Source organism: Eubalaena glacialis, chromosome 18, assembly GCF_028564815.1.
Source record: "Eubalaena glacialis isolate mEubGla1 chromosome 18, mEubGla1.1.hap2.+ XY, whole genome shotgun sequence".
Classification (NCBI taxonomy): Eukaryota; Metazoa; Chordata; class Mammalia; order Artiodactyla; family Balaenidae; genus Eubalaena; species Eubalaena glacialis.
The window spans coordinates 66,249,545-66,277,478 of NC_083733.1; the positions used below are offsets into that span (position 1 = coordinate 66,249,545).

General features: G+C 56.8%; 4 protein-coding genes across 5 annotated transcripts in view; 2 read left to right on the forward strand and 2 right to left on the reverse strand.

The window, feature by feature from the left end:
* Positions 1 to 1,189, reverse strand: part of OSCAR (osteoclast associated Ig-like receptor) — a 31,875-nt gene extending 30,686 nt beyond the window's left edge. Inside the window, exons 1-2 of the mRNA XM_061172524.1 lie at positions 1,153 to 1,189; positions 471 to 503 (exon numbers count right to left, since the gene is read on the reverse strand). Of these exons, the coding sequence (XP_061028507.1) occupies positions 471 to 503; positions 1,153 to 1,189 (70 nt within the window). The remainder of the gene's footprint in view (positions 1 to 470; positions 504 to 1,152) is intronic.
* An 871-nt stretch (positions 1,190 to 2,060) lies between these two features.
* NDUFA3 (NADH:ubiquinone oxidoreductase subunit A3) lies at positions 2,061 to 4,628 on the forward strand. Its single transcript, XM_061173962.1, has 4 exons — positions 2,061 to 2,160; positions 2,380 to 2,454; positions 3,868 to 3,945; positions 4,475 to 4,628. The coding sequence occupies exons 1-4, from the start codon at positions 2,151 to 2,153 to the stop codon at positions 4,564 to 4,566; spliced, it is 255 nt and encodes an 84-aa protein (XP_061029945.1). The 5' UTR covers positions 2,061 to 2,150; the 3' UTR covers positions 4,567 to 4,628.
* Positions 4,629 to 4,685: 57 nt separating this feature from the next.
* On the reverse strand, positions 4,686 to 11,248 carry TFPT (TCF3 fusion partner). 2 transcript variants are annotated; one of them, XM_061173915.1, is made up of 7 exons: positions 10,848 to 11,248; positions 10,641 to 10,722; positions 10,080 to 10,338; positions 7,118 to 7,188; positions 5,585 to 5,654; positions 5,282 to 5,500; positions 4,686 to 4,837 (listed from the first exon to the last, which is right to left on the reverse strand). In XM_061173915.1, the coding sequence occupies exons 3-7, from the start codon at positions 10,332 to 10,334 to the stop codon at positions 4,718 to 4,720; spliced, it is 735 nt and encodes a 244-aa protein (XP_061029898.1). In that variant the 5' UTR covers positions 10,335 to 10,338; positions 10,641 to 10,722; positions 10,848 to 11,248; the 3' UTR covers positions 4,686 to 4,717. The 2 variants fall into 2 exon arrangements, with proteins under 2 accessions (XP_061029898.1, XP_061029897.1); XM_061173914.1 differs by lacking the exon at positions 10,641 to 10,722.
* Positions 11,249 to 11,330: 82 nt separating this feature from the next.
* PRPF31 (pre-mRNA processing factor 31) lies at positions 11,331 to 27,711 on the forward strand. Its single transcript, XM_061173834.1, has 14 exons — positions 11,331 to 11,427; positions 14,362 to 14,546; positions 14,636 to 14,696; positions 17,242 to 17,325; positions 17,932 to 18,029; positions 18,627 to 18,733; positions 19,431 to 19,600; positions 21,897 to 22,054; positions 23,226 to 23,315; positions 24,914 to 25,041; positions 25,129 to 25,201; positions 25,826 to 25,954; positions 26,060 to 26,158; positions 27,310 to 27,711. Exons 2-14 carry the CDS (start codon positions 14,370 to 14,372, stop codon positions 27,433 to 27,435), a joined length of 1,500 nt encoding a protein of 499 aa, XP_061029817.1. The 5' UTR covers positions 11,331 to 11,427; positions 14,362 to 14,369; the 3' UTR covers positions 27,436 to 27,711.
* Positions 27,712 to 27,934: the final 223 nt, after the last annotated feature.

Sequence of the window (27,934 nt, forward strand, 5' to 3'; positions counted from 1 at the left end):
ACCCATCAGAAACCCTGGAAAGAAACCCAGGGCTGTCTCAGGGTGGAGGACCCTACTTTCCAAAGGGGAATAATAGGCATTGCCAGAGATCCTATTTCTTGAGCCCTGCACTTTGCCAAGCTCTGAGCCAAGGGTTTTATGCATGTGATTTTATTAAATCCTCACAACAGCCCATTTTACAGAGAAAGAAAGTGAGTCTTAGCATTCAGTGGTTTGTTCAAGGTCATAAATGAATACGATGGTGAAACTGGGGTTCCAGCTTAGGTCTCTTTAACTCCAAAGTTCGTGATCTTCACTACTTACCTATACTGGTCACTAAAATGAATGAGGAAGGAAGGAGGGAAAGAAATAAAGGAAGGGGGAGGGAAGTAAGGAAATCTGGGGTGAGGGGAGGCACCAAAATAAAATCTGAGTAGTTGGAAATGGGGTGTCAGCAACACACAGGAGAATGGGTACGGAGTGTTACTCACCAGTTGGAGTGATGTCTGCGTGACACACCAGCCCTATAGAAGGTCGAAGGGGCTTGGTCTTGTCAAAGCCTTCGGCTGCTCCCGGCCCCACCTCATTGGGCACCCAGGAATCTAAGTCCCCAGGCCCTCTATCCTCTGGGAAACAGAAATCTTGCCCATACTTCCTCCTCAGTAGCCATAAATTCACACTTCCAGTCCCCACTTATTTAAGAGCCCAAAAGTCTGGACCCAAGCCCCTCTTGCCTCTATACCCAAGAGTTCAGGCCCTTGGATTCCACCGTTTCCAGGAGACAATAATCTGAGCCTACAATTTCTCCTCTCTGGGCTGCAGGAGTCTGGGCCCCCAGTTTCCTTCTTTCCCAGGTGTCTTGGCTTCTCCATCTCCCTCCCACATCAAGATCTAGGACTATAGGTTCTCTGTCCCCAGGAATTCAGATCCCTAGCCCTCTCCTGCTTCAAGATCTAGAGAAACCCGCCCCCAACTTCCTCCTCTTCCAGGAACCCAGGAATTCAGGACCCCTGGGTCCTCTTGCCTTAGGACCCAGGGGTCTGAGCCCCAGTCCTGTTATTCTGGCCTAGAATTCCAAACCCTCAGCTCGTGCCTCCTGATCACCCTACACCTGCCCTCAGGGAGACCCCAGCCCAGCCAGGGACCCAGGGAGAAGGGGGTGGGGTGTCTCACAGAGAGTCAGCAGCTGCAGATTCATCACCAGGGCCATGGTGGGCAGTTCTCGGCTGGAGCAGGAACAGGAGCCAGGGCTTGGCCGTGCCCTCTCCCCTACCAGGAAATGAGGCAACATCAGAAAGCCAGAGCCCTATTTAGGGAAGGAAGGAGCGAGGTGGGGGCCCCTGGGTGATTGTGTCACAGCCCCATGGTGCTGTGGAAAAAGTTGGGAGAGGGCGCAGTCATAACTGTTGTGTTCATTAAACTTAAAAAAAAAAATTAGCACCTATTATGTGCCAGACCCTGTGCTACACGGTTGGGGGAAAGGGGCACAGAAGGGAGTCAGACTCCATTACTGTGCTCAAGTAGCTCCCAGCCTGATGGAAAGGCAGATTCCGACGAGGTTAGTTAAAACAAAACAAAATGATGTACGCTATAATGGAGGTCACATAGGGCACTGTGAGAGTATACAGAAGGCCCCTAACCCTTCTGGGATGAGAATTAGGGCTTGCAGGACGAACTGATTTTAAGCTGAGACCTCAAATTGGTGATTCGGCCTCTCCCAGCCTCCGTTTGTCCATCTGTAAAATGGGCTCTCATAAGTAAACTATAAAATGAGGACTGATGCATTCCGCCTTAGCTGGACCTCAGTAGGAGGACTGGAAGTTACTCCTCTGGAACGACTTTCTAGGCTGATGGAAAAAACAGAGAGCGGCGGCAGGTGCGCCAAGACAGGTTTGCACTTAAATCTGCAGCGCCGCCTCTTTTCCCCGCAGCCGTCGCTCGGACCGCTGTTCTGCGCCAGTGCGCACGCGCGGATTCAGCCCGTGGAGGCTAGCGGGCCAGGACCACAACTCCCAGAGCGCTCCGCACCCCCCGCCACCGCCTGGGATTGCTGTTCTGCGCCAATGAGCACGCGCGGACTCCGACTGAGGCGGCCGTGCCCAGGGACCACAACTCCCAGAGTGCTCCGCGCCCTCGCCGCCGGAGCCGCCGCCGCCGTTGCCGAGACCAAGATGGCCGGGAGTAAGTGCGGGTTCTGTCAGCGCGCGGGGATGGTACCGGGAACCACGGGTGGTGCTAGGGGTGGGGCAAGACGGACCCCCCGTGGAGGCGGTGGGGTCCGGGCCGGAGGGGGACGCAGAGGTCACGAGGGGGCTTCTCCAGGGCGGGGGTGGCGCGAGAGGGGTAGAGGTCACCGGGGGCATCGCCTGCAGGGGTGACCCTCCTCGCCCACCCTTCCAGGAATCGCCGCCTTTCTCAGGAATGTCTGGGCCAAGGAGCCGGTGCTAGTGGCATCCTTCACCATCGGGGGTCTCGGTGCGTGAGTGCCCCAGGCGCGAAAGTGCATCACCCCCAATCGGCGTCCCGGCTTTATCTCCTCCACCCCCTAGAGGTCCCACTGCCCCCCACCAATGCTCCATCGCCACCCCCACCATCGTTCCATCCTGTACCCCCGAGGCCCGACCGCCGCCCTCAACGTTACGTGTCCCCACTTGTACGCCAACACCCCCACCCCTAGTATTATGACTCCTCCACCACCGCATCGCTCCCCACCCCGTACACACCCACCCAAGAGGTCCAGAATCCCTTCAAAGAAGAGGTTGTCAACCCTAGCGGTGCATTATAATAGCTAAAAAGTAATAATAATAAATGAAAAGTAATGTCCTTATTCACCCTCACCCCCCACCCCGCCAGATTCTGAATTGAATTGGGTGGGGTGGAGGTGGGGCTAGGGAGTCTTGTGTCTTGTGAAAATCCCCCAGTGATTCTAATGTGCTTCTGAGAATGAGAACTTCAGCTGTAGAACTGGGCTACTCAGATTTCAAGGTGATGCTGTGGATCTTGTTGAAATACAGGTTCTGATTCAGTAGGTCTGGGGTGGGTCTGGGGATGCTGCATTTCTAACACGTTCCCAGGTCTTGTCAATACTGCTGGTTGGTAGGCCACACACTGAGTGAGGTTCTAGAACACAGTTGTCCCACACGGCAGCCACGGATCACATGGGCCACTGAGCACTTGAAATGGGGCCAGTATGAATTGAGATGGTACATGTTACCCTGATGTAAAGCATACACTGGATTTCAAAGACTTTGTATAACAAGGAGTATATAAAATATCAATGTCTTTTACGCCGAGGATATGTTGAAATGTTTTGGGTATACCAGCTTAAATTTATTTTTTAATTTGTATGTTTTAACTTTTATGTGGCTATTAGAAAATGTAAAATTACATACGTGGCTCTTATATTTATGTCGGACAGCACTGACCCAGAGTATTCCTTTACATGCCCTGCCCCACCCCCCATGACTCCCTGCTCCTACCCCAGGTGGACTGTAATTTCTCAATGACTGTTCTTTGTACAAAACCTTCTCAGTTTGTAAGTTCATGATTTCTCTAGAACATTCCCAAGACACCCCTGACCCACACCCCTTAATATGCTCCATGACTCAGATGCGCTCATTCTGTGACCAACCCTTTCTTCCTTCCTGGGTCTTCTAGGTCCCACAGGTCTGTGGATGCTTGGGTTCCACCCTCACAAAAAAAAAAAAAAAGTCTTATAAACCCTTCTGCTGATGTACGGGGCTCCCAGGGTGCCAAGGGGCCTCCTGGAGGTGCTGGAACCCCCTGCTCCCCTCCCCGCATGCACTTGACCCCCATCTTGAAAAAGCTCAGCTACCGTCCCCGCCGCCACCTCCTTCCCCTGGGCCTCACCCCTGTGTCTCTCCGCAGCTATAATTCTGCCTGCAGTCAGCCCCTACGCCAAGTACTCCATCATGATCAACGAGGCCACACCCTACAACTACCCAGGTGAGTGGGAGCCAGGGCAGCAGCCTTGGACCTTGCTGACTAGGGGCGGAATGATGATGGGCAGGTCTTTCCTCTGCAGGGAGCCAAGATTCTGCAGTGCAGTCTGGACTCTCTTTTTTTCCTTCAATAGATATAATCCACATGCCGTAAAATTCGCTTTCTGTCTGTTTTTGCACTTTGAGTTTCTGTCATGGTTCCAGATTTCTGTCCTTGTCTGGGTTCCCAATCTCTGTTGCTTTCTGGAGTTTTGTCTTCCTGGGTCTCCACCTCTCCAGGTCTCTGTTCTGCTTCCTTGTGTATGTTGGGTCTTTCTCTGGGTCTTCTTTCTGTATCCATCGTTCTGGTTTCCCATGTCTCTGGGTCTCTATTTCCCCACTTCCCTGCATCTCTGATTTTCTGACCCTTACTCTCTTTCTCATCTCTCCCCGGGGTCCCGTTTCCCTCTTTGAAAGTAAGCTGACAGGCCAGCCCTTCTCTGTGGGCCCGCAACGATCTGCTCGTCTCAGTGGCCCACCCTCCTGTCCCACAGTGCCCCTCCGAGACGATGGGAACATGCCTGATGTGCCCAGCCACCCCCAGGACCCCCAGGGCCCAAGCTTGGAGTGGCTGAAGAAACTGTGAGCTCCTCCATTGACAGGGAGAGGCCCCCTCCCTGACGGCCCCCAATAAAAATGTGAAAACCACGCCCAGCGTCTGAGTGTGTGAGGCTGCAGGTAGAAGCAGTGGACAGCGGCCACGGCGAGTGAGGGGGTTGGTTTACTGGGGGGGGGGGTCAGTCAAAAGCGGGGCTGGCTAGGGTGGGGTAGGGCAGCAGTTTGTCCGGCCCCCGAGAAACCCAGCTGGAGTCTAGGGCCTCGTCCGCTTCAAAGCCGAAGTCTTCCTCGACCTTAATCTGGGGGAGATGAGAACAAGGCATGAGAAGGGCCCCGGCCTCGCTGTTCTTTCCCAGGCCAGCCGGCGTCCTCTGTGCACCTCACCAGAAGTCCCGGCATCCCCAGGTCCGCGTGCTCTCCCGTGTCACCTCCCTCACTCGCCTTCTCTCCCTCCTCTGCCGCCAACCCTCCCCGGTTATCTTTTCTTCTCCCCAGAGCCTCCTCCAGATCTCCCTTCTCCACCCAAGCCCCTTGCCTGGCATCTTCCAACTCTTTCTCCTTCCCCGGCCAACGCCAGCCCTGTCCAACCCTTCCAGCTCTCCCCGCCTTGCAGGGCCCCGCCTTGCAGGGCCCCGCCCCGCCCCCGCCCCCCCCCCCCCGCTCTCCCCCCCCCGCAGCGCAGCAGGGAAGCCCAGGAGCCCCAGTCCCGCCCTGCGGACCCCTGGACTCCAGGCCGCCCCCACCTGCACTGGGGCCAGTTCTGGAGTCAGCGCAGCTCCCACTCGGCGGCCGTCCCGGGGTGCTCGCCGCCTTTTCCGCCCGCTGGGCCCCTCGCCAGGGGCCGGGCTGCCAGGTTCTGGGGGTGCGGGCGTCCTTCTAGGCGGGGACAGCCCATCCTTCTCTGGAGGCTCGTTCTCAGCGTTGCCTGGGGTGGGGGCGTCTGTGCCCTGGCTGCCCTCGTCCTGGCAGACAGGGAGGTGGGCGCGTGAAGGCTGCGTCCTGGGCTCCCGGTTCTCCCAGCCCACCCGTGGCCGCATCGCACTCACCTCCAGCACGATGGTGAGCTGGCTCGCGCGGTAGTCATCGCCGTAGGAGTCCAGCACTCTCATGAGGAACCTGCGGCCGGAGAGAGGCCGCCGGGGGGCAGCTTTATCTTCTGGCGGTTGGGAAGGGGGCCCACGACAGCCCAGCTCTGACTCTGAAGCCAAGGCTGTCCTGGCCCCAGAAGGTCTGAGACACCCGGGTGGCAAGCACTTGAGCAGCCAGTGGGGCGCTGGGCAGGACCAGGTGACCTGCACCTCCGCTCTTGCTCTGTCATCTGGAGGGGACAACCCCAACTGGGCGGCCCACTGACCACGACACTGCAGCTTGATGACAGCTCTGCAGTACTCGGCTTGTAAATAGTCAAACGTAAGTTATTATTTTCATTAACCCCTGGGAGGCGGGCCCAGAGCGCTCTCACTGGTGATGCTGCCTTCTCTTCCCCACCCCTGCTTCTAAAAGCTTTTTGGTTTGTTTGTTTTAAGCTCTGATTAGATGGTCCCCATAAGCCAGCGCCTGGGTGGAGCGTTTTACGTGCACAGTCTCTTATTCTACAAGTAGGTATCAGGTGTCCTCTCTGTGCTATCCACCACGGAAGCCACTGATCACCGGTCACCATCCTTGAGCGCCTGCCACGTGGCAAGAGTGACTGAGGAATGGAAATTTTTAATTTCGCTTGATTTTAGTTAATTTAGATGAAAATCATAACCACGTGGCTACCAAGCACATGAAATGAGGCTCGTGCAACTGAGGGAGTGAATTTCCAATTTCACTTCCTCTTAATAAACTTGGCCTGTGACCACTGAGGAACTGAATTTTCAATTTCATTTGAATGAATTGAAATCTATTTTAATGAATGTTAAAACTCAACTTCAATGTAAAATAAAGTCACCACCGGCAGCTGGCATCCTGGACAGCACAGGTGCGGACAAGAGGAGGGCCCAGGGGCTGAGCCCTGGCTGCTGCAGGTTCAGGGTTTGGGGAAGTGAGAATGAACCGGCAAAGAGGCAAGAATCAGTGGCCGGGAGGAGGGGAAACGGAGGCAGAGTGACCTGGCCAAGAAAGTGCTTTAAAGAGGAGGGTGTATCCACTGGGTCAGGTTAAGTGGAGGGCTGAGAACTGACCGGGGGTCTCGGCATCACGGAGACTCTGTCGTAAGACCTGTTCTCCACATTTCATGGAGATGGGGACCCAGTGGAGTGGTGGGCCGGCCCCAGAGCTCACTCCGCGTCCTGGTCACGGTGACCCGAGGCGGGAGGCTCAGCCGAGCTCATCCCCTGTGGGCTCCCATTTAATCCTCGGCAGCCTTGTGATCTCAGTGTTAACCCTTAGTTGATGGGGAACTGGGGCTCAGAGAGGGGGTGGGGCTTGCCCTGAGTCACACAGCAGAACGGCGCCTGAAGCTGAGTCTGTGACCCTAAGTCTGGTCTCCTGCATTCTGCTACACTCCATTCAAAGGGAGCACACCACCCCCCCAAGGCCCAAGGTGGTGGTGACCGGGGTTGGGGAGCAGAGGCAAGCGATGTGTGAGGGGTTACCTCCGCTCCTGCTGGAGCCTCCGAGTTATCCTCTGTACCTGATGGAGCCTGTTCAGGACCCGCTCGTTCACCTGCGGGGAGGTGGGAGAAGACACAGGTCAGCCGGACTCCGCATGTTCAACACGTGGTGAACGGGGCCCCGCTGGAGGGCGACTGGCCCAGGACCGTCCCGGGGCCTCCAGGGCCCGCTGTGTCTGCTCCTTCCCCCTCCTCACTGCCTCTCTTGCTCCTCTCCCGCATCCGCGGCACTCACACTGGCCTCCAAGCTCGCGCTTGTGTCCCCTGACACCGTCCTGTGCTGGGGGCTTTCCACGTGCTCTCCCCCAGGTGCCCGCAGAGCTCTCTCAAAGGCTGCACTCAAAGGCTACCTGCTCAGACCTCCCGTTAATTGCAGCAGCCCCTCCCCCACTTCCCACGCCAGAGCGTCCCCCTCCCCCTTCTCAGCTCCACTTTTCCATCGCCTTATAGCCTCTCTCGCTATGCCGTGTCCTCACTCTCCGTCTCCCCCACCAGAACAGAAGCCCCAAAGGACCAGGATTTGTGCCTCTGTCCCCGGTGACTTGAGCAGACCCTGGCAGAGGAGGCGCTCCCTAAATACTGCTAAACAAATGACTTCACCTAGCGATAAAGTGCTTGAAGGACACCAAACTGGTAGATATGCTGGAGATCAGGGCAGGAGGTGGCCGCTTCAGTTAAGGTCATCAGAGGAGATGTGTGCCCAAGCGTGAAAGAGTATGTTCTGCTCCTGCGTCAGAGAGACCTGGGTTTGAATCCCAGCCTGCCACGTCTCAGCTCTGTGACCTTGGGCAAGTTACTTAACTTCTCTGAGCCTCAGGTTTCTGCACTGGTAAAAGGAGAATAATAACAACTTATTCCTGGCGGGGGACGGGGGAGCTAGGAGCAGAGGCTCAAATGCAACTCCGTTTGAGCAAATGGTTGAGTCTCTTTGGACCCCAGCATCCATCTGTTGAACAGGGCTCAGGATACCTGCTGCGTGGGGGTGGCTGAAAGAGGTCCCAGGTGTCCTTGCGTGCAGCCCCCAGAGCAGGCCTGGCACGCAGTGCGTGCTTACAGGTGAGAGTGCTTGCTCTGACAGCACCGCCCTTGCTGTCAGGCCCTGTGAACACACAGTGACGTGAAGAGTCTTGAAATCATGGGGCTGGGTGGAGAAGAAGAGAGAGGAGTGGTGGTGGAGAGAAGAGAGGTTGGGGTGAGCTGAAGGACGAAGCGGAGGCAAAGCTACCTGGTAAAAGATACATAGTATCTGGTTTATGTATATTATGTAAGTTTATATTAACACATACATAAAACCATATTACAGAGTGCTGCAGGGACTCCCCTGGTGGTCCAGCGGTTAAGACTCCGTGCTTCCACTGCGGGGGATGCAAGTTTGATCCCTGGTTGGGGAACTAAGATCCCACAGGCCACACAAACAAACAAACCAAAAAAAAAAAACCAAACAGTACTGCTAGGAACGTCATCAGGTTACCTGTCATCAGGTGTGTGTTCGTATGTGCGTCTGCTGGGTACGGAGGGAGGACTGGGACAGCTGGCCACAGGCTACGCATAGGTTCAGCCTTCGTGCAGCTTCAGGGGAATATACTTTATCACCTGGAGCTGACCCTGCTCCAAGCCCACTGCCCTCAGCCTGGCATTCAAATCCCCTCCCCAGCATCCCCATCAAACCAAACACCTCTCCAATCCTGAGTAAGCCCTGTGCTACACAGAGTCCCAAATGTACCTTTCCCTCCAGCTTGACATGCTCCTGCTTAATCTAAGACTTGATGCAAACCTCACCTCCTTATTAGTTCTCTAAGTCGTCCCTCTCTCTCCCTCTCCTTGACTCCTACCCCAGCTCAAGCCGCCTCCTCTCCTGCCTGGGCCACTACACCATCCCCCTTCCAGAACTCCCCCAACACCGTTGTTATGGGTTGGATGGTGTCCCCCCCAAAAAGGTGTGTTGGAGTCCTAACTCCCAGTGCCTCAGAATGTGACCGTATTTGGACACAGGGTCTTCACAAAGGTAATCAAGTTAAATGAGGTGATTGGCCTTAACCCAATATGACTGGTGGTGTCCTTATTAAAAGAAATTGGGATATACGTACACACACAAGCACGGGAAGATGAAAGCAGAGATCTACAAGCAAGGAACACAAAAGATCTCCAGCAAACCACCAGAAGCTAGGGAGGATGCCTAGAACAGATAACAGATTCTCTCTCGCAGCCCTCAGGATGAACCAACCCTGCTGACACCTTGATCCCAGACTCCTAGTCTCCGGAACCGTGAGGCAGTACATTTCTATTACTTAGCCATCCGTTTGTGGTTCTTGATACAGCGGCCCTAGCAAAAGAGTCCAACCAAATTCAGAGAGTCTTTCAAACACTGACCCTGTCCCTCCCCTGCTTGAAACCTTTTGATAGCTCCCCATCACTCTCAAAAAAAAAAAAAAAAAAAAAAATCCAAACCTCTTGCTCTGGTGTTTGTGGCCTTTCAAGATCTGGGCCCTGCTTACTGCTCCATCCTCATTCTCACCAAGGAGGCTAATGCAGTGATTCAGCAGAAAGAACCTGAGGCTGGGCAGAGGCGTGGGGATGGAGGGGAGGAGAAGGACCCCAGAGAGATCTGAGAGGCGGAACAGACAGCACATGAGGAGCGAATGATGTCAAGGGTGTGGGAGATTTGAAAAGCTTGATCGGTGGGGAGCAAGAGAGGCACCTGTGAAACATCAGTGAGCTGATCTGGGCTGTCAGATGATGCTCCTAGAGGAGACATCTCTCCAAGGTGCCTTGCACAGTGCCTGACACATAATAGGTGCTAAATAAATGAATAATGAATGAATAAGTGAATGGAAAATTCATTCAGCCGGGCAAGGAAGGCTGGGCATCTAGACAGGCAGAGACTGGGAAGGATTGGTAATGGAGGCCAGGGGACCCCAAAACAGGGGAATCCACACTCACCTACCTGCTCGATCTCCCGGCAGCGCCGACCTAGCGCCTGGTACTTCCTGCGGTTTAGTTCCCGCTGGCGCCGCCGCCGGCCCCGGGCTGCCTCTTCCTCTTCATCTCGCTCCCGGAGCCCGGAGCCACCCAGACCCCCAGACACAAACTCCACTTCTGTCTCAAGCTCGCTCTCCAGAATGTGACCACCGAACAGCGGAGGCAGCGCCAACTCTGAGCCTGGCGGCGCTGAGAACTCTTCAAAGCCCACGGCTGCCATGGTCCTGTAGAGTCAGTGGGCTCAGGGACCCTGAATACCCAGCCCTTAGTCCCTCCTCCCACAGACCAGGAGCCCAACTCCCAGACCCCTCCTCTCTCTGATGCAGGAGTCCGAGGCCCCCAGCCCACCATTCCCAGGATCCAGAAGAGTTCGAGCCCCGACCCCCTTCCTCCCAGGATCCAGGAGTCCAGGGCCCCAGCACCCGCTTCCCAGTATCAAGGAGTCCAGACTTCCAGACCCTTCTTCCCCGAGTCCCACGGGGAGTTCGAGCCCCCCAAGCCCTCACTCAGACCCAGGAATCCTGACCTCCAACCGCCTCGCCTGTCAGATCCAGGAGTCTAGACCCGTAGCCTTTTCCCCCAGGATGCTCGAGTACGGACCCCAGTCCCTACAAGAGTTATAAGCCAAAGGAGTTGCAGGAACTGCAATCCCCGTCAGTCCTCAGCGCAGAAGACCGCTCTTATGCAGCCGCAATGTCTTTTGGGATTCGTGGTTTTCCCCAAAGCCACTCACCCTTCTCTCTGCTCCAGTTCCATCTCTCTCCGACTCCGGGCGCCCCGGGCCTCAGAACTTCCAACCTCGCTACCCTCTAGGTTAAGTCGTTCGCAAAACTACCTTTCCCATCAGGCTTCACGACCCCAGCATCCGGGACTTTTGCCGCTATGCCTTCTGGGAGCTGTAGTTTCCTATTTCCGGCTCCGCTCCCCAACCCCTCCACCTCCACCTCGACTCCCGGCTGAAAGCCTTGCTTTCTCGTCGAACGCCTCCACCAGTGGTCTGAGTTGCCCTCGACTTTATTCTTGTCTTGACACCCTGTCGTCAGACTGTGGCGATTCTCCGCTTATCAGGCTCAGTCCACAGCGGGCGTGAGCCGGATAAAGCCCCTCTCTTCTCTCCTGCTCATCCCTTCTCCGCCTAGCGGCAGGTGCTAATAAAGTTGTTGTTCCAAACGCAGCCAGGAAAGACGCGGTGCAGGGGCCAATCAGAGCGCAGCTTTGCTTCGACGACGACGCAAGGGTGAAACGTCATCAGTGAGCGTCGACCGCTGCTGGGAAGCTAATTTTCTACAAACCATCGTGCGAGAAGAGAAAAGGTGAGTGTGATGGAGACGAGGGAAGGGCGGGAGGTTGGCTTCCTGGGTCTGGGGGAGGAAGTGTGTAAGGAGAAAGGCGGGCCTTCGTAGACCGACTACCCAAAGGTCTCAAATGCTCCTACATTGTTACGGCTCTGGGGATATAGCGGCAGCAAAAAATCGTTCCCGGCCCTCTTGGCGCTTTGCATGGTGCCTGGGGAGACAGGCTTAATCAAGTAATTACTTAAATAATCACAAATGTGTGAAGTGCCTTAGGGTACACACGGGGCGTGCGGGGTGTATATCACCAACCAACCTATCTACTCTAGAGTGGGGTGCGTGGGTCAGGGAGCTGGAATATGAGAACTGAAGGATGAAGAGGTGTTGAGCTGGGAAAAAGGGAGGGAATGAAGACCTAAAGTGAGGAGAAGAAGTTGGTAAGCGAAAAAAGCGTGAGAAGGATTCAGGGGCATGGGGGATAGTGGCGGGGGCTGAGGCTGGAGAGGTTGGCTGGCATCAAGCGAGGTCGTGGTACCTACTCCGCGCCAGGTGCTGCGCTGGGCGATGGAAATAGTGTGCAGTGAACAAAATGGACACGGTCCCTCTTTTCATAAAAATTTAAGCTTAATGAGGAAGATGGACATTAAACAAAATGTTAGAAATTTAGAGAATCTCAAGTGTTGAAGTGAACTAAGGGGTTCATAGGATGTAGAACAGCGGGATAGGGTCTAGTCTCAGGGTCAGAGATAATCCGCGCTGCAAGAAATAATGTTTGTGCCCTTACCTTTGGGATGAAAAAATAATATATCCAGAGAGCCGGAGAAAGGAAACCATAATGTGGTTGGTATAAGGATTAAATAAAGTTCATTCATTCATTTGCCCAGTATTTCTTGAATACCTACAACGTGCTGAGATTCTGCTCGATGGTGGAGATATAACAGTGAACAGACAGATACCACCCCTGGTTTTGCTTACAGTTTAGTGGGGAAACAGAAGAGAGGATAAGAAGAGATACTTGAGTCTTATGTATGGAGAGCAGATCATGTCCAATAAAGGAAGAGTTCCTCTTATTCAGAGAAAGCGAGAGTAACGAGAGTTTTAGAGAAAGGTGTGTGTGAGATAACGTGGGTGCGTTTACAAGGAAAAGCTGTGTCTTATAAAGAGAAGTGAGTATAAAGGGGACATTGCATCTTAGGGAGAAAGGAGGGTATGAGGGGAGACTGAGCTCAGAGACAACTGAACATCCAGGGGTCCTAAACGGGCAGCTCAAGGGCCAAATCTTTCCTGTAATCGTTTTAGTTTGGCCTGTGCCATGGTGGTCTGTTTAAATTAGCCACTTAGAAAGAAACTTTTCAAGCTGGGAGGTTACACATAAAAATTCTGACTTTCTTACTTTTCTTGAAAAAAATTAGAAAACCTGGCAACATGGAGCCCGTGTTCCCACTGGCAGGGCGTGTCTGAAGCGTCGTGTCAGCTGAGCTTTCATCATCAGGCATGATTCCCTAGCTCTCCAGGCTCCACTTCTCCAGTTGCCCAACCCCCAGCCTGCTTCACTCACTTATGTGACCCACTTAGCCTCTGCGGACATGGAAGTTTGCAGCCTCCGTTTGTCTTTTTGTAAATTTTATTTTATTTCTTTATTCTTTTGGCTGCACCACACAGCTTGCAGGATCTTAATTCCCCAGCCAGGGATTGAACCCGGGGGCACAGTAGTGAAAGCGCCAAGTCCTAACCACTGGACCGTCAGGGAATTCCCCTGTTTTTTAATTTCTTTTTTAATTTCATTTTTTTACTGAACTATAGTTGATTTACAATGTTGTGTTAGTTTCAGGTGCACAGCAAAGTAATTCAGTTATACAAATACATATATATCTATCTATTCTTTTTCAGACTCTTTTCCCTTATAGGTTATTACAAAATACTGAGTATAGTTTCCTGTGCTGTACAGTAGGTACTTGTTGGTTACCTGTTTTTTATATAGTAGCGTGTACATGTTGCATTTGTCTTTTTTTTTTTTAATTTTTATTGGAGTATAGTTGGTCTTCAATGCTGTGTTACTTTCTGCTGTATGGCAAAGTGAAGCAGTTATACATATATTCGCTCTTTTTTAGATTGTTTTCCCATATAGGTCCTTACACAGTATTGGGTAGAGGTTCCTTTGCTATACAGCAGGTTCTTATTAGTTATCTATTTTATACATAGTAGTGTGTATATGTCCATCCCAATCTCACATTTATTCTTCCCCCCCTTCCCCCGACATTTGTCATATTGAAAGAGGAGAAGAACAGGAAGAGGGAGTGTTTCTTATTTAAAAAAAAATCAAAGCACTGGGGAGGACAGAGTGGTGGGGATTGTACCTTGTAGAGTAGTGCTTCGCAGCCTTTTCCACTGCGTGGGATTCACCGAAAATACTAATATTTGGACAGCACCTGGGGTAGATGAGGAGTTGCTCGTAGCCCGCGGTGATGGGCCTGGAGGCTCTAGACACTTTAGGCCCCGCCTGGTTGTCCTGATGGCTGAGGAGAGCAGGATGTCTGTCACCCATTTGGGGCCCAACAGTTGGTGGGGAGGGGCCTCTGCTAGGGGGGGAAGGAAAGGATGTGAGGAGAGGTCTTATCAAGGGAGGGGATGTATCTTTTAAGTCTTAGCGAAGTGGTGGTGTGAGGGGTGTGCAGTGTCTTGTCCAGTGAAGTGAAGGTGAGGAGGGTGGGTAGTGTGAGTTTTGACTGGAGACCATCTGGTTCTGGGAAGTGGGTTCATGGATTCATTCAGCAGGTATTTATTGAGCATCTGTTACGTGCCAGGCACAGTTAGGAGCTAGAGAAAAAAGCAAAAGAGTGTACCTGTCCTAGTGGAGCCTGCATGCTGGTGAGGCTGATCAAGAAGGACCGGGGCCATCTGGCAGGGGAGGCCTCTCCCAGTAATGAGCGGGGACCCCACTCGCCCTCCCCGCAGGCCTCGGGATGTCTCTGGCCGACGAGCTCCTAGCTGACCTCGAGGAGGCGGCAGAAGAGGAGGAAGGAGGGAGCTACGGGGAGGAAGAGGAGGAGCCGGCGATCGAGGATGTGCAGGAGGAGACCCAGCTGGATCTTTCCGGAGATTCGGTCAAGAGCATCGCCAAGCTGTGGGACAGCAAGATGGTGAGAGGAGCTCCGGGGGGTGTGACACAGGCAGCAGCTGCTTTGCCTGGAGAGTCCCGGGTTCTGACTCTCCGCTCCTCCCCGGACAGTTCGCTGAGATCATGATGAAGATTGAGGAGTATATCAGCAAGCAGGCCAAAGCTTCGGAAGGTACCTTCGCCCTCGCCCTCGCCCTCGCCCTCGCCCTCGCCCACCCCCACCCCGGCTCTTCTCCGGCCTGGCCCCTCGGCTCTTTTGCTGCTGGTGACTTTGGAAGTTGGCTCTTCCTCTCACCCTTTGCCAGAACCCTCTTCTTCTCTTCCATCCCAGCCCAGTCCCCTTCTCTCCCAAGAGTGTACTGCATTCTAAAGCTGATACTTCTTTCGTTTTTTTAAGTTTTCTTTTTTCTTTTTTGGCCGCGCTGCGCAGCCTGCGGGATCTTAATTCCCCAGCCAGGGATCAGACCCGGGCCCCCTGCAGTGGAAGCGCAGAGTCCTAACCACTGGACCACCAGGGAAGTCCCTAAAGCTGGCACTTCTTAAGTGTCAGCTCCTTGCTCTGTGCTGAGCGCTGGCTAATTGTGATAGGATTTATCTCAAGGCTTCCCAAACTTTATTGATAACCTGATCAGTTATAGAGTTTTGCCACACCTGTAAAACACTGATTATTTCACATTTTTAAATCCACATACTTTTTTCCTTCAGTTTACCCAAGAAGGAAAGATATTGCTACTGTGGATGGAAAACTAGTATTGTTTGGTAAATAGAAAGTAACCATGAAAACATAAAAAAGTATCCATAAAAATTATTAAAGTCTCTCCTCACTTCTAACTCTGGGCAAAGCTGGGTTATCTGTTGAGTGTTCAGACCAGCTCTAAGAGGACAATGCTGTCATCACCCCCGTTTTTCTTGGAAAGCTGTGGCTCTCGAGTGGAATTCCTCGGCAGCGGGAAGCCAAGGGAAGCTTTTTGGCACAGGAATGGTGTAGTCAGAGCAGAGTTTCAGGGAGACTCACTTGTTCCACCCTTTCTTTTTTAAAAAAATTAATTAACTTGTCGGCTGCGTTGGGTCTTCGTTGCTGCGCGCGGGCTTTCTCTCCAGTTGCGGTGGGCTTCTCATTGCGGTGGCTTCTCTTGTTGTGGAGCACGGGCTTAGCTGCTCCGCGGCATGAGGGATCTTCCTGGACCAGGGCTCGAACCCGTGTCCCCTGCTTTGGCAGGCGGATTCTTAACCACTGCACCACCAGGGTTAAACTTTAAACCTTTAAAACTTTCTTTAAAGTTTTCCTGAGGCTCCCTGGGGGCCAGGCCTGTGTGGGCCCCTGCTCTCAGAACACTCAGGGGCTGGCGGAGCAGTTACTGGTGGGCGGCGCCTGCTGGGATGGAGGGAGCCCAGGACACTCGGGAGCCACAGGAGGAGCTGGCTGACCCTGCCGCGGTCAGCGAAGAACTGACGTCTCAGCTGGGCTTTGAAGCATGAATACACATGACAGGCCAAGAACGGGGTGGTGGGGGGTGCGCCCAGGGAAAGAGAGCTGCACCTGCAAAACCTTGGACATCCACAGGGGTGGGGAGGCTGGCAAGGCACCAGACCCTGCAGGGTTTCAAATGCCAGGCCAGGGAGACGCGGGGAATCATAAAAGTGACATTTCCTGGTGTGGGCCAGGCTCGGGGATTTTAAGTCAGACCCAGTCACACCCCGTGTCTGGTGGGGACGGTGGACATGAAACACCTCAAAACTGGGTGGCGATGGTGCCTAATGGACGTGGCGGGAGTGTGGCGGGAGCCCAGAGGAGACAGCCGACCCCTCCCGCAAGGTGAGGGAGGGGTTCTTAGGTGCCTTGTGAGTCTGAAGGACATAGAGGCATTTGGGCATCAGGATTCAGAGCGCAGACTCAGGGGTCAGCTCTCAGCTCTGCCATCTGCTGGCTCGGTGGCATCAGGCCGCGTCCCTCCATTTCCTTCTCTGCAACGTTGGCCTGATTTAACACCAGCCTCCCTGGCTGGTGGTGGATAAAATAAGTTAATGCCCGTAAGGCACTTATAACAGTGTCGTATGCCCAGTACGTCCTGTGTGTGTCAGTTGCTCGTGATAATACTGTCATCATCGTCATTATCGTTGTTATTGTCAGAGCTTGAAGGGTTTTCCAGAAACAGACACGAGGAAGGGATGTACCAGGGAGAGGGAACAGCATATTCAAAGGCCAAGAGAAGAGTGAAGCAGGCCAAGTGTTCAGGGCACTGTAATCAGTCCGTTAATGGCTGGAATGAAATAAAGCGGGGGTGTGATGAGAGGATGGGGCCAGGAAGGTGCAGAGACCAGACTGGAGTCACCGAATCAGCAAGTGTCCACGGAGCGACTGCAATGGGCCAGGCACATCGGGGTGCAGCCACAGGAAGCAGACCCGGTGCTGGTCCTCGCAGAGCTTCCAGCCTTTTGGGAGGCCTCAAACATCGCTCTGGGTAGCTGGGCTGTTAGTCTAAGGGTGTGGTGAGCCCCAGGGGGGTTTAGGTCCAGGGTGAGATGGGGTCAAGTCTAGACTGGCCTGGAGGGAGAGATGGGAGGTTTGCAGATAGGCAAACCTGTCCCCCAGTTTCCTCTTCAGCCCCTCCCTGCCCCCCCCCCAGCTGCATCCCCAGTCTCCCTGAGCTGTGGGATCTGGGACGGGGTGGGTGCATAGACACACACCCACACCAGGCTCTTTCTCATCCTCACAGTGATGGGACCGGTGGAGGCGGCCCCCGAGTACCGGGTCATCGTGGACGCCAACAACCTGACGGTGGAGATCGAGAACGAGCTGAGTGAGTGCCGGGAAGGGCAAGCAGAGACAGCCCTGCCCGGTGTCCCCCACAGCCTCCTCCCATCCCCAAGGGAGGGGCAGGCAGGATCGCAGGCCGTCTTCCCTGCTGGCCTTTCCCGGGGTCCTGCCCCCAAGCCCCTGTATTAGCTGGAATCCAGGTTCAGCTCCTGTAACAAGTGGTTACGTGAGAAGGAAGCATATTTTCCTCTCATGTGAAAGTCTGGATGAGGAGTCCAGGCTCTTTCTGTCTCGTTGATCTGCCACCTGTTTTCATGGTACAAGGTGACTGCCCACCTCCAGCCATCACCTCCACATCCTCATCAGCAAAAAGACGGGAGAGAAGAGGAGGGCACATTTTTTTCCTTTGAGGGAGTGGCCTGGAAGTTGCACATGTGACTTCAGCTCACATCTTGTAGATCAGAACTAACTCCCATGGCTGCATCCAGCCATAAGGGCAGCCGGGAAATGTAGCTTTGTGCTGCGTGTCCGTGAGCCCAGCTATAATTAGGGGTTTTGCTACTGAAGGACGAAGGGGAAATGGGTACTGGGAGAGCCAGCAGAGTCTGCCTGCCCCTCATCGGGCTCCTCTCCGCCCTGTCGCCCTTAGACATCATCCATAAGTTCATCCGGGATAAGTACTCGAAGCGATTCCCCGAACTGGAGTCTCTGGTCCCCAATGCACTGGATTACATCCGCACCGTCAAGGTAAATGGGAAGAAGGGGGCTCTCTGACTGCCACTAATGTGAAGGGGAGGCGGGGCCCTGCTCTTGGACCCCCCAGGTCTAAGGGGAAGGCTCCCCTCGCTCAGCCTTTGGCTGGAGACGGGATGAGAATCGGGGAAGCAGTCCTAAGTGCGAAGACCCCGAGATGGCAACAGGCCCTGGTGCATTCAGGGAACAAGAGAGGAGGCGAGGAGGCGAGTTGCAGAGGCTCCGGGTCTTACGGGAAAGTGAAGGCGGGGTCACCAGTGCACAGGGCCCCCCGTGAGTCCAGGGGCGGGTGGGGGCGGTGGCAGGGGATGCCCACATAGGGAAGTGACGTGGTCAGACCCGCACTCTGAGTGGCCACGGGCCGCAGGCCTGTGGCGGCAGCGGGTCTTCCGTGGGTGGCCCATGTGCTCGGCTCTGCTTCCGGGTCAGCCCGCACGGGGCAGACGGTGTGGATCCTTTGAGCAGCGGAGTTGCCAGGAGTGGGGGAGGCAGGGGAGTGCCCCGGGAACGGATGGGGGTGGGGTGCAGGAGCACGAGAGGCTCTAGAGCTTCCCGAGTCCCAGGCCCCTGTCCCGCCCTCTCGCCCCCCAGGAGCTGGGCAACAGCCTGGACAAGTGCAAGAACAATGAGAACCTGCAGCAGATCCTGACCAACGCCACCATCATGGTCGTCAGCGTCACCGCCTCCACCACCCAGGGGTGCGCGCGGCGTCCGGGCCAGCGGCATGGCCGTCAGTCTCGGGGGCTAGGGCACTTGGGCTCGCAAGCCAGGCACCGTGCTGGGCTCGGGGCTCCCCGGGCGTGAGAAGCCAGCCGCGCCCGGGGTTTCGAGGGTGAGGCAAGGGGCGGGCCCGTAGTTAGAAGTGTCCGTCTCTGGCGTGTCATCCCCTCGCTGGGGTGAACGCCGGCTCGCCACCTGCCCCTCCGGCGTCCATGCTGTGCCTAGGAGAAGGGGACATCTGTCACCCCAGAGCAGAGCTCTGGAACGGTTGATCGCAGCGGTGACCGTGCTCCGAGGGAAGCGGCAGGGTGTTGGGCCGGGGTGGCCAGCAAGGCTGAGGCCCGCAGGGTGTGGGGGGCCTCGGCGGGAGAGCGTTTCAGGCAGAGGGAGTGCCTGCAGAGGCCCGGCTCTGGCATGGCCTGGGCAGGGGCGCCTCCCCGAGATGGAGAGAGGACTGGGCAGTGAGGTGGTGCCACCGAGGACTGGTTCCCGGCAGCCCCGGCTTCCAGGCCTCAGGGCCGGCGGGAGCGATAACTGTGGTGAAGCTGCACACGCGTGTGCGCACACACACACAGCTGGGAGGACGCGGGCTCCCGGGCCGCTCAGACGGGACCTGCTGAAGCTCGACGGTCGGGTCCGTCCCAGCCTCACCCCCACCCCGCCCCCACCCCGCAGGCAGCAGCTGTCGGAGGAGGAGCTGGAACGGCTGGAGGAGGCCTGCGACATGGCGCTGGAGCTCAATGCCTCCAAGCACCGGATCTACGAGTACGTGGAGTCGCGCATGTCCTTCATCGCGCCCAACCTCTCCATCATCATCGGGGCGTCCACCGCCGCCAAGATCATGGGTGAGGCCCGTGCCCACGCAGCGACGGCCCCGCGGGCCGTGTGACCTTGGGGAAGTCTGTTCCTCTTCTGTAAAATGGGGATCTGGCCCTGGGGCCCCGGGACCATGTCCCCTCGCCCCCACCCTCTCATCTCTCCTGGAGGCCACAGAGGTCGGCCAGCTTGCTCTTCACACAGACACGGAGAAAGGATGGGGGCCCTGAGCCGGGTCAGCGCCCGCATCCCCGGCAGAGCTGGGGCCAGACGAGCCACAAAGGGGAGAGGCGGCGTGGCTGGTGGACAGGCTGGGCATCCCAGCAGCTCCCAGCTCTGCCACGGGCCCACGGGGCCGCCTGGCAGTAGTAAAGTCAGCTCTCTGAGCCTCAGTGTCCTCCACAAGTGGGGGCACCGGCGCTGGCAGCGTGTTAGGGCTGAACAGCGGGCCCCGCCCTCCTCGGGGGCTCTCCGCGGCCTCAGGGTGCCCCCTCAGGCTCCTGGCCCCTTCCGCCGAGCAGCACTTCCTGGGGGGGTTGGATAAAGCAGCCGCATTAGTCAGCTCAGGCTGCTGGAACAAAGTACCATAGACCGGGGGGGGGGGGGCCTCAACAACTGAGGTTTATCCTCTCACAGTCTGGAGGCTGGGAGACTGAGATCAGGCATCAGCAGGGCTGGTTCCTTCTGAGGCCTCTCTCCTTGGTGTGTAGATGGCCACCTTTTCACTACGTCCTCATGTGGTCTTCCCTCCACGTGTGACTGTGTCCTAGTCTCCTCCTCTCGTAAGGGCACCAGTCCTATTGGATTAGGGCCCATCCTGTGACATCATTTCACCTTGATCACCTTTTTTTTTTTTTTTTTTTTTTTAATTTGGTCACGCTGGGTCTTAGTTGTGGCAGGCGGGCTCCTTAATTGCGGCTCGCCAGCTCCTTAGTTTCGGCTCACCAGCTCCTTATTTGCAGCTCGCTGGCTCCTTAGTTGCGGCATGCATGTGGGATCTAGTTCCCTGACCAGGGATCGAACCTGGGCCCCCTGCATTGGGAGCGCTGAGTCTTAACCACTGCGCCACCAGGGAAGTCCCTGATCACCTCTTTAAAGACCCTGTCTCCAAATACAGTCACATTCTGAGGTGTGGGGAGGGGAGGGCTAGGACTTCAATGTGTGAATTTGGGGGGGAGACACAGTTCAGCGCATAACACGGTCTTGGGGGCAGGTGTGTGCAGAGTTGCAGGTAGAAGCAGTGGTGTCGGGGAAGGATAAGCTCGGGTGTGGATCCTGCTTCCCCCCTCGCTGACCTCACATCTTTGGGCAAATGGTGTCACGTGCCTCAGTTTCCCCAGTGGCGATTGGGGGTTGTGCTGGTTTCCTGTGACTGCTGTAACAAATGACCACGAACCAAGAGGCTTGAACGACGCAGTTTATCATCCGACAGTTGTGGAGGTCAGAAGTCCACTGTGGGCCTCACGGGGCTAAAATGAAAGTGTCGGCAGGGCTGCGGTCCTCTATGGTGGGTCAGGGGAGGAAGCCGTTTCCCTGCCTTTTCCAGCTTCCAGGGGCACCTGCATCCCTTGGCTCGTGGCCCCTTCCTCTGTCTTGAAAGTCTCCTCTTGCGCCACTCTGATTCTGCTTTTCTCTCCCACTTTTAAGGACCCTCGTGATTACCTTGAGCCCACCAGGATCCTCCAGGATAATCTCCCCTTCTCGGGGTCCTTAACTTGCTCGTATCTGCAGAGTCCCTTTGGCTGCATGTGGCACTGTAGTTGCAGGTTCCGGGGATGGTGATGTCAGTGACCATGGGGGCTGTTCTGCTCCCGCACGGGTGTTGGAGGCTTGTTTCAAGAACTCGTGTGTGTGATGAGACCATTTACCTAATCCTTAAAAGCGCCCAGCACAGGGCCCTGCCCACAGCGGTCCCGCCTCAGAGGTGGAACTACTTACAGTATTTACCTGCAGCTCCTCGTCCCCTCCCCCACGCCCGCAGACACGCTCAAGGGAGCCCAGAGGTGGTGCACACCCGGGCCCTGTCGTCACGAGCCTCCAGCGTGCTGAAAACCACTCCAAGGCACAGAGCAGGGCCTGTGTGGCTTCGCAGACGTGGGTCCAGTTCCTGCTGGGCCAGTTTGCTCCCTGTGCACCTTTAGCAAGTGGCTTCACCTCTCTGAGCCTCCTCCAAATCCCTCTCGGAGGTGGGACACGGCGGCCCTCCTTGGCGGGGCCGCCTCGGGGCTCCAAGCAGAAACTCCTGTGAAGGTGCAGCGCACGGTGAGCCCCCAGACAAATGCCCTCGCTCCTTCTGACCCCCTCCCTCCCTCCCTCCCGCTGCAGGGGTGGCCGGTGGCCTGACCAACCTCTCCAAGATGCCCGCCTGCAACATCATGCTGCTCGGGGCCCAGCGCAAGACGCTGTCCGGCTTCTCATCCACCTCAGTGCTGCCCCACACCGGCTACATCTACCATAGCGACATCGTGCAGTCCCTGCCCCCGGTGAGTCCCACCCCCCTTGGAACCTTATGCTGTGCCCCAAAGGGCACCCCCCGCCCCCTGCTGCTCCCCGGGTCCCAGGGGTCACTGCTGACGACAGGGGTCAGGACCCTGGAGGATGGGCCACACAGGGTGTACCGAACAAGGGCGCTGGAGCTGATAGGCCAGGTTGGAGTTCTGGCCCCCCCTCAGGCTCCCCGTCTGTAAGTGGGGTGAACTGAACCTGCTTCATGGGGTCGAGACGAGGGCTCACTCGTACGAAACACCTTGACATCAGGCCTCGCACGTAAAAAGCAACGGAAGCGTTAAGCTTGTGAGTTCGGGGTTCCCAACACCACGGTCAGGTTCAGTGGCCACTAGAAGGACTCACAGAGCTTACCTTGAGCTGATCCACACAGGGTTACGGTTTATCAGAGTGAGGGCACCCAGAGTAACGCTAGCCGAGGGGAAGGCACGAGGGCAGGCGCCAGAAGTCCCGAACGCGGCGCCGCCTGAGACAGTGCGCACAGGCGCCGCCGGGAAGCCCAGCGGGGCCTCGGGGCTCAGTCTCTGCCGAGGCTCGGGGGCACAGACATGGCTGGGACCCCGTGACTCAGAGACCCCACCCTAAGTCACAGCGCTGTTCTCTGGCTTACCCAGGCCCCTGCCAGCACAGATCACCACCCAGGAGCCAGGGCCAAGGCCAAACTTCTTAGGACAGGGTTAAATTCTCCTCTACGCCTAGCTGCTGCTGGCTTACTATGTTATTATTGTTACTGTTATTCTTCTTATCATTATTATTATTGCTACCACTACCATTACTACTAGTCATCGAGACTTGGGGCTGTGGGTGTGACAGGTAACCATCTTGGTGTTTCTCAGAACTCAGCCCCTACCTTTCATGGCACATGACACCATTTTTGGTGATACACAGATGGATGTTTTAAATTTTAATCATAATGTAGGTATTTTCTCCATATTTGATAATCTTCCATCTGTAGTAATGCAATTCAGTCTTCTGTGCAAACGGGGAAGTAGGTTATTATCACTGACTGATAATTTGTTACTATAACACGTTATTGCAGTAAGGCGATAGCGGTAAAGGTAAAATGCTGACACGGTGGCTAGAGCTGTGGAAACGCGGGGATCTGATTGCACCCTCACACTGACTCTGCCTTCCTGTCCGTTGCTCCAGGATCTCCGGCGGAAGGCGGCCCGGCTGGTGGCTGCCAAGTGCACGCTGGCAGCCCGAGTGGACAGTTTCCATGAGAGCACGGAGGGGAAGGTGAGGGGCGGGCGGCGTCTGTCCGGGTGGTACGTGGTCTGTCTCAGGGAGAGCTGTCAACAGAGGACCCGCCACAGCGAGCGCTGTCCTAACAGGGCAGAGGCGGGGGTGTTTGTCGTGGCCCCCCGCCGAGGTCAGCGTCCCCTCCCCCTGCTGTACGAGTTTCTCGCTGCTGCTGCTGTGACAGATTACCGCAAGTTTAGTGGCCTAAAGCAACACACGGTTCCTGTCTTAGAGTTCTGTAGGTCAGACGTCCACGGCAGGTTCCCTGGGCTGAAATCAAGGTGTTGGCAGGGCTCGTTCCTTCCGGAGGCTCAAGGCGAGGATGGCTCCGCTGCCTCTTGCAGCTTCCACAGGCCGCCCGCGTCCCTTGGCTTGTGGCCCCTTCCTCCATCTTCAAAGCCAGCGTAGCATCTTCCCAGCTCTCTCTGACTCTGCTTCTGTCCTCACATCTCCTCTGACTCCTTTAAGGACCCAGTGATTACACTGGGTCCACACTGATCATCTAAGGCACCCTCTCCCCGTTTCCAGATCCTTAGCCCAGTCACATTTGCAAAGTCCCTTTTGTCAGGTAAAGTGACACATTCACAGGGACCAGAGAGTTGGTTGTGGACACCTTTGGGGGAGGGGGAGGTATTTATTTGCCTACTACACCAGGATCTGTCCCCTCTACCGGCACTGTCATTGTTCACGTAATTATTCCATCAACCTGTGTGCCTTGGCGGACTTGTTCTGGGAGAGTAGATGTTTTCTGTCTTGTGCATTATTGTTTTCCAAGCACCCACCCTGGCACTGTGGGTTCAGGGGTTCAGTCTCTCTCTGACCACTGGCCTGGATGCTGGGGGTACAGCAGTGAACCGCACAGACAAAAGCCCTGCCTCCGTGGCATCTCCATTCTGGCTGGGGGCGGGCCGAGAAGACACAAGTGGTAGATCTGCCGTGTGTCCAGTGGTGCTGAGTAAAGGCTGGGAAGACAGATGCGGGGCATTGGGGGTGGTGAGGGAGGTGAGACTGATTAACCTGGAACTCAGGGAGGGCTTCTCTGAGGAGGTGAGGGTTTAACATAGACCTGAGTGCAGTTAGCATGCGAGTCCCGTGGATGCTGAGGGGAAGGGTGTCTCAAGCAGAGGGAACGGTCGGTGCACAGGCCCTGAGGCTGGAGCACAGCGAGCTCCGGGGAGAGGAGGCTGGCGGGATGGGGGCAGATCACGTGCAGCCTTGCACCCTGGGGAGAGCTTGGCCTCAGTGGGGGTGCTGAAAGGGGGCTGATTTGGGGTCCTTCCTGAAGGAAGAGCCTGGCGGGATTCTCGGGGTGTTACCGACTCCAGGGCATCGCCACTGACTGACCTGAGGAGAGCTGGGGCGGAGGGTGGGGAGCGGGCGCGGGAGCTCTGTTTGGGCCATTGCCTGTGGGGCACAGCGTTGAGAGGAGAGGGCTGAGCCGAGATACAGTGTGGGAGCATCGCGTGGTAGGTGCGACTTAAACCCGCAGAGCCCAGAGGGTCGAGGTCCTCCAGGGCCGCGTGGGAACGGGGGGGCCGGGCGGACAGGCCAGGCCCGAGGGAGCAGCTGCAGGACCCCCACCCCGTCCTCCCCAGGTGGGCTACGAGCTGAAGGATGAGATCGAGCGCAAGTTCGACAAGTGGCAGGAGCCGCCGCCCGTGAAGCAGGTGAAGCCGCTGCCCGCGCCCCTCGACGGGCAGCGTAAGAAGCGAGGCGGCCGCAGGTGGGGCCCGGGGACCAGTCGGGCCGGGACGGAATGGGAAGGGAAGAGGCTTGCACCCTCTCAGCTGACCCCCTGCCCTGTCCCCAGGTACCGCAAGATGAAGGAGCGGCTGGGGCTGACGGAGATCCGGAAGCAGGCCAACCGCATGAGCTTCGGGGAGGTCAGAGCCCACCCCGCTCTGCCCCCGCCCCCTGCTGCATTCCTTTCTCTCCATCTGTGGCCATGCCCCCCCCGCCCCCCAGATCCGGGACAACACCTTAGCCTCCGCCCTGGTCCCCCCCACCCCGGCCTCCAGTCTCTCCCCGCCCCATCCACCCGGCACCGGCCCCCCTCGCCCCAGGCTTCCCATCCACGCAGGATCTGGAGGCTGTTCAGTCTCGTCCCTCCCCAGTCTCGTCCCTCCCCCTTCCCTCTCCCGCCCTGCTGTACACGCGCTTCCCCAGGCTCCACCCCTGCCAGGCTCTTGTTACCCGAGCATCACCCTACTGATCCTGCAAGAACTAGCTCAGATGCCGTTTCATCAGTGAAACCCATTTCAGTTCTTACACCCCACACACACGCACGCACACGCACACACACACACGCACACGCACACGCACGGCCCCTCTCAACTGTGAGCTCAGGGAGCAGTAACGGGGCCTGACTTCCTTGCTGGGGCCCCAGCAAGGCTCACTGCACTCGGGGCCCAGTAGGTGACTGAATAGGGCCGGCTGATGGGGTGGATGCCTGGGCCTCTAGCTGACCGAGGAGGCAGCTGACACAGGACGCCTTCCCCTCCCACCAGATCGAGGAGGACGCCTACCAGGAGGACCTGGGCTTCAGCCTGGGCCACCTGGGCAAGTCGGGCAGCGGGCGGGTGCGGCAGACACAGGTGAACGAGGCCACCAAAGCCAGGATCTCCAAGACGCTGCAGGTACGGCCGCGGGCGGGGGCGGGGGCGGGGGCTGAGGGTGAGGGGCGGCGGGCTCGGGCGCGTGGGCCCCAGCCACAGTCTGCACCTCCCCGGCCCTCCCCACAGCGGACCCTACAGAAGCAGAGCGTGGTGTACGGCGGGAAGTCCACCATCCGCGACCGCTCCTCGGGGACTGCTTCCAGCGTGGCCTTCACCCCGCTCCAGGTGCCGGCCCCGCTGGGGTCAGGAGGCCCAGGGAGAACCCCTTCCCCTCCTGGGCTTCAGCTGCCTCGCTGCGGAAGGAGCACACGACAGGGCCCCGCTCAGGGCTGCCGTGGGGGGAGTGGGCACCGATGAAGCCCCTGAAGGGCGTATCTGGGTTCCCTGCACTCGGTGAAGTTACCGGGGACCAGCTGGTCTCTGACCTCGAGCAGGCTCAGTCCCTCCCTGAGGCTCTGGGTCCCCACCTTCCGAGAGCCGCGTGGCTGGGGCCACCTCAGCGCCCCGCACAGGAAAGGTCCTAGGTAGGTGGGCTGGGCAGTCGGGACCCCAGCCGGCCCCCAGAGCACAGGATGGAGCCAGGGCAGGTCACCCACCTGTCGGGTCCGTGCCTCGGTGTATTCAGCCACCAGACAGCGCTAGTGTGGCCCTTGGGATCTGAGGAGTGCGAGCTCATTCCCTCCGTCGGCAGGTGTCTGCTGAATGCCTGCTAAATTCCGAGCGCTGTCGCAGGCGCCGGGACGGAGCCACAAAACACACAGGAAGTTTTGCCCTCCCAGAGCTTAGGGGGTGGCAGGGGGACAGATAACTAAGATACATAGTGTGTTGGAAGGTGGAAGGTGCTGGAGACTGAAAGGACTAAGGGAGATGGGGAGCCTCCAAGGGAGGCCTCAGCGAGAAGATGAGAATCACCGTGTGTAAAACATTCACAACAATGCCTGCCACACGTCGGGTCCCCAGAGCTGGTCGTTAAATCCTCGGTGGGGTTGGTGCAATTTGTGCTGGGACTGCAGGCAAGCCACGTACTTCTGGGACTCAGTTTCTTTATTCAGGAACCGAACAGGATCAGCTGTTCTCCAATGGTGGTGTTTTTAAAATCTCCTGGGGAACCTGCTAAAAATGCAGATGCCCAGATCCTCCCCTCTTCCCCCACCCCCCGGCCCCCAGAGTCAGAATCTCCCAAGGTGGGGGAGATTTGGGGGCTGGCAGACTGTCCACATGTTTGCCCAGAGCCCAAGGACCACTGGGAAGGGCCCGTGGGCCCCTGACATTTCATGATTCCTTCACTGGGAGCTGGGGGAGCTGGGCGGGGGGCATTGTTAGGGCCCAGGCCCGTCTCCCCACCCCATCCCATCCCATCTCCCCCACCTGCCCAGGGCCTGGAGATTGTGAACCCACAAGCAGCGGAGAAGAAGGTGGCTGAGGCCAACCAGAAGTATTTCTCCAGCATGGCCGAGTTCCTCAAGGTCAAGGGTGAGAAGAGCGGCATCATGTCTACCTGAGGGGCGGCGCCCTGGGCCTTCTCCCGCTGAAGGGACACAGAGGCCCCACCTCTCTGAAGGGATCGGATGGGGCTGGGAGGTTCCGGCAAGGAGAGCCGCCCCGTGCTGGCCGGTGCTGGGACTGTCCGGCGAGGCACAGGAGAAGGCCCGGCCCCGGAGCACAGAGATCGCTGCCCCGCTCAAACACACAGCCCGCCTTCATCACACCTCCTTTTTATTTTAACCGGGAAAGGAAATACCTTTGGAATAAGTGCAATTAAAAGCACGTTATCAGGATCTGTCCTTGACGAGTGATCGTTTGTCAAACACCTGGGCGATTTGAGGAGTCAGAGCTACGGGGTTTTGGGGGACAGAGCTTGGGCTCCCTGGAATCTGGATCCAACCCCGGGCCTCTCACTTCCTCATTGTGCAGTCCCGGGAAGAGAAGAGCCCTCTCCATCTCCAGCCCCCTTAGAGAACCCCGGTCGTTCTGACGCCCCAGCTTTCAATGCAGGCCGCC

Excerpts from the sequence above, each read along its gene's own strand:
- TFPT (XM_061173914.1), bottom strand. The coding sequence starts at position 10,870 with ATGGAACTGGAGCAGAGAGAAGG. Across the intron at positions 10,339-10,847 it reads GAACTGGAGCAGAGAGAAGG|GACCATGGCAGCCGTGGGCT; the intron begins GTGAGTGGCTTT and ends CTGACTCTACAG. Across the intron at positions 4,838-5,281 it reads CAGAACTGGCCCCAGTGCAG|ATTAAGGTCGAGGAAGACTT; the intron begins GTGGGGGCGGCC and ends CATCTCCCCCAG.
- PRPF31 (XM_061173834.1), top strand. The coding sequence starts at position 14,370 with ATGTCTCTGGCCGACGAGCTCCTAGCTGACCTCGAGGAGGCGGCAGAA. Across the intron at positions 14,547-14,635 it reads AGCTGTGGGACAGCAAGATG|TTCGCTGAGATCATGATGAA; the intron begins GTGAGAGGAGCT and ends CTCCCCGGACAG. Across the intron at positions 18,030-18,626 it reads ATTACATCCGCACCGTCAAG|GAGCTGGGCAACAGCCTGGA; the intron begins GTAAATGGGAAG and ends CTCGCCCCCCAG.
- NDUFA3 (XM_061173962.1), top strand. Across the intron at positions 2,455-3,867 it reads CTTCACCATCGGGGGTCTCG|CTATAATTCTGCCTGCAGTC; the intron begins GTGCGTGAGTGC and ends GTCTCTCCGCAG. Across the intron at positions 3,946-4,474 it reads CACACCCTACAACTACCCAG|TGCCCCTCCGAGACGATGGG; the intron begins GTGAGTGGGAGC and ends CCTGTCCCACAG.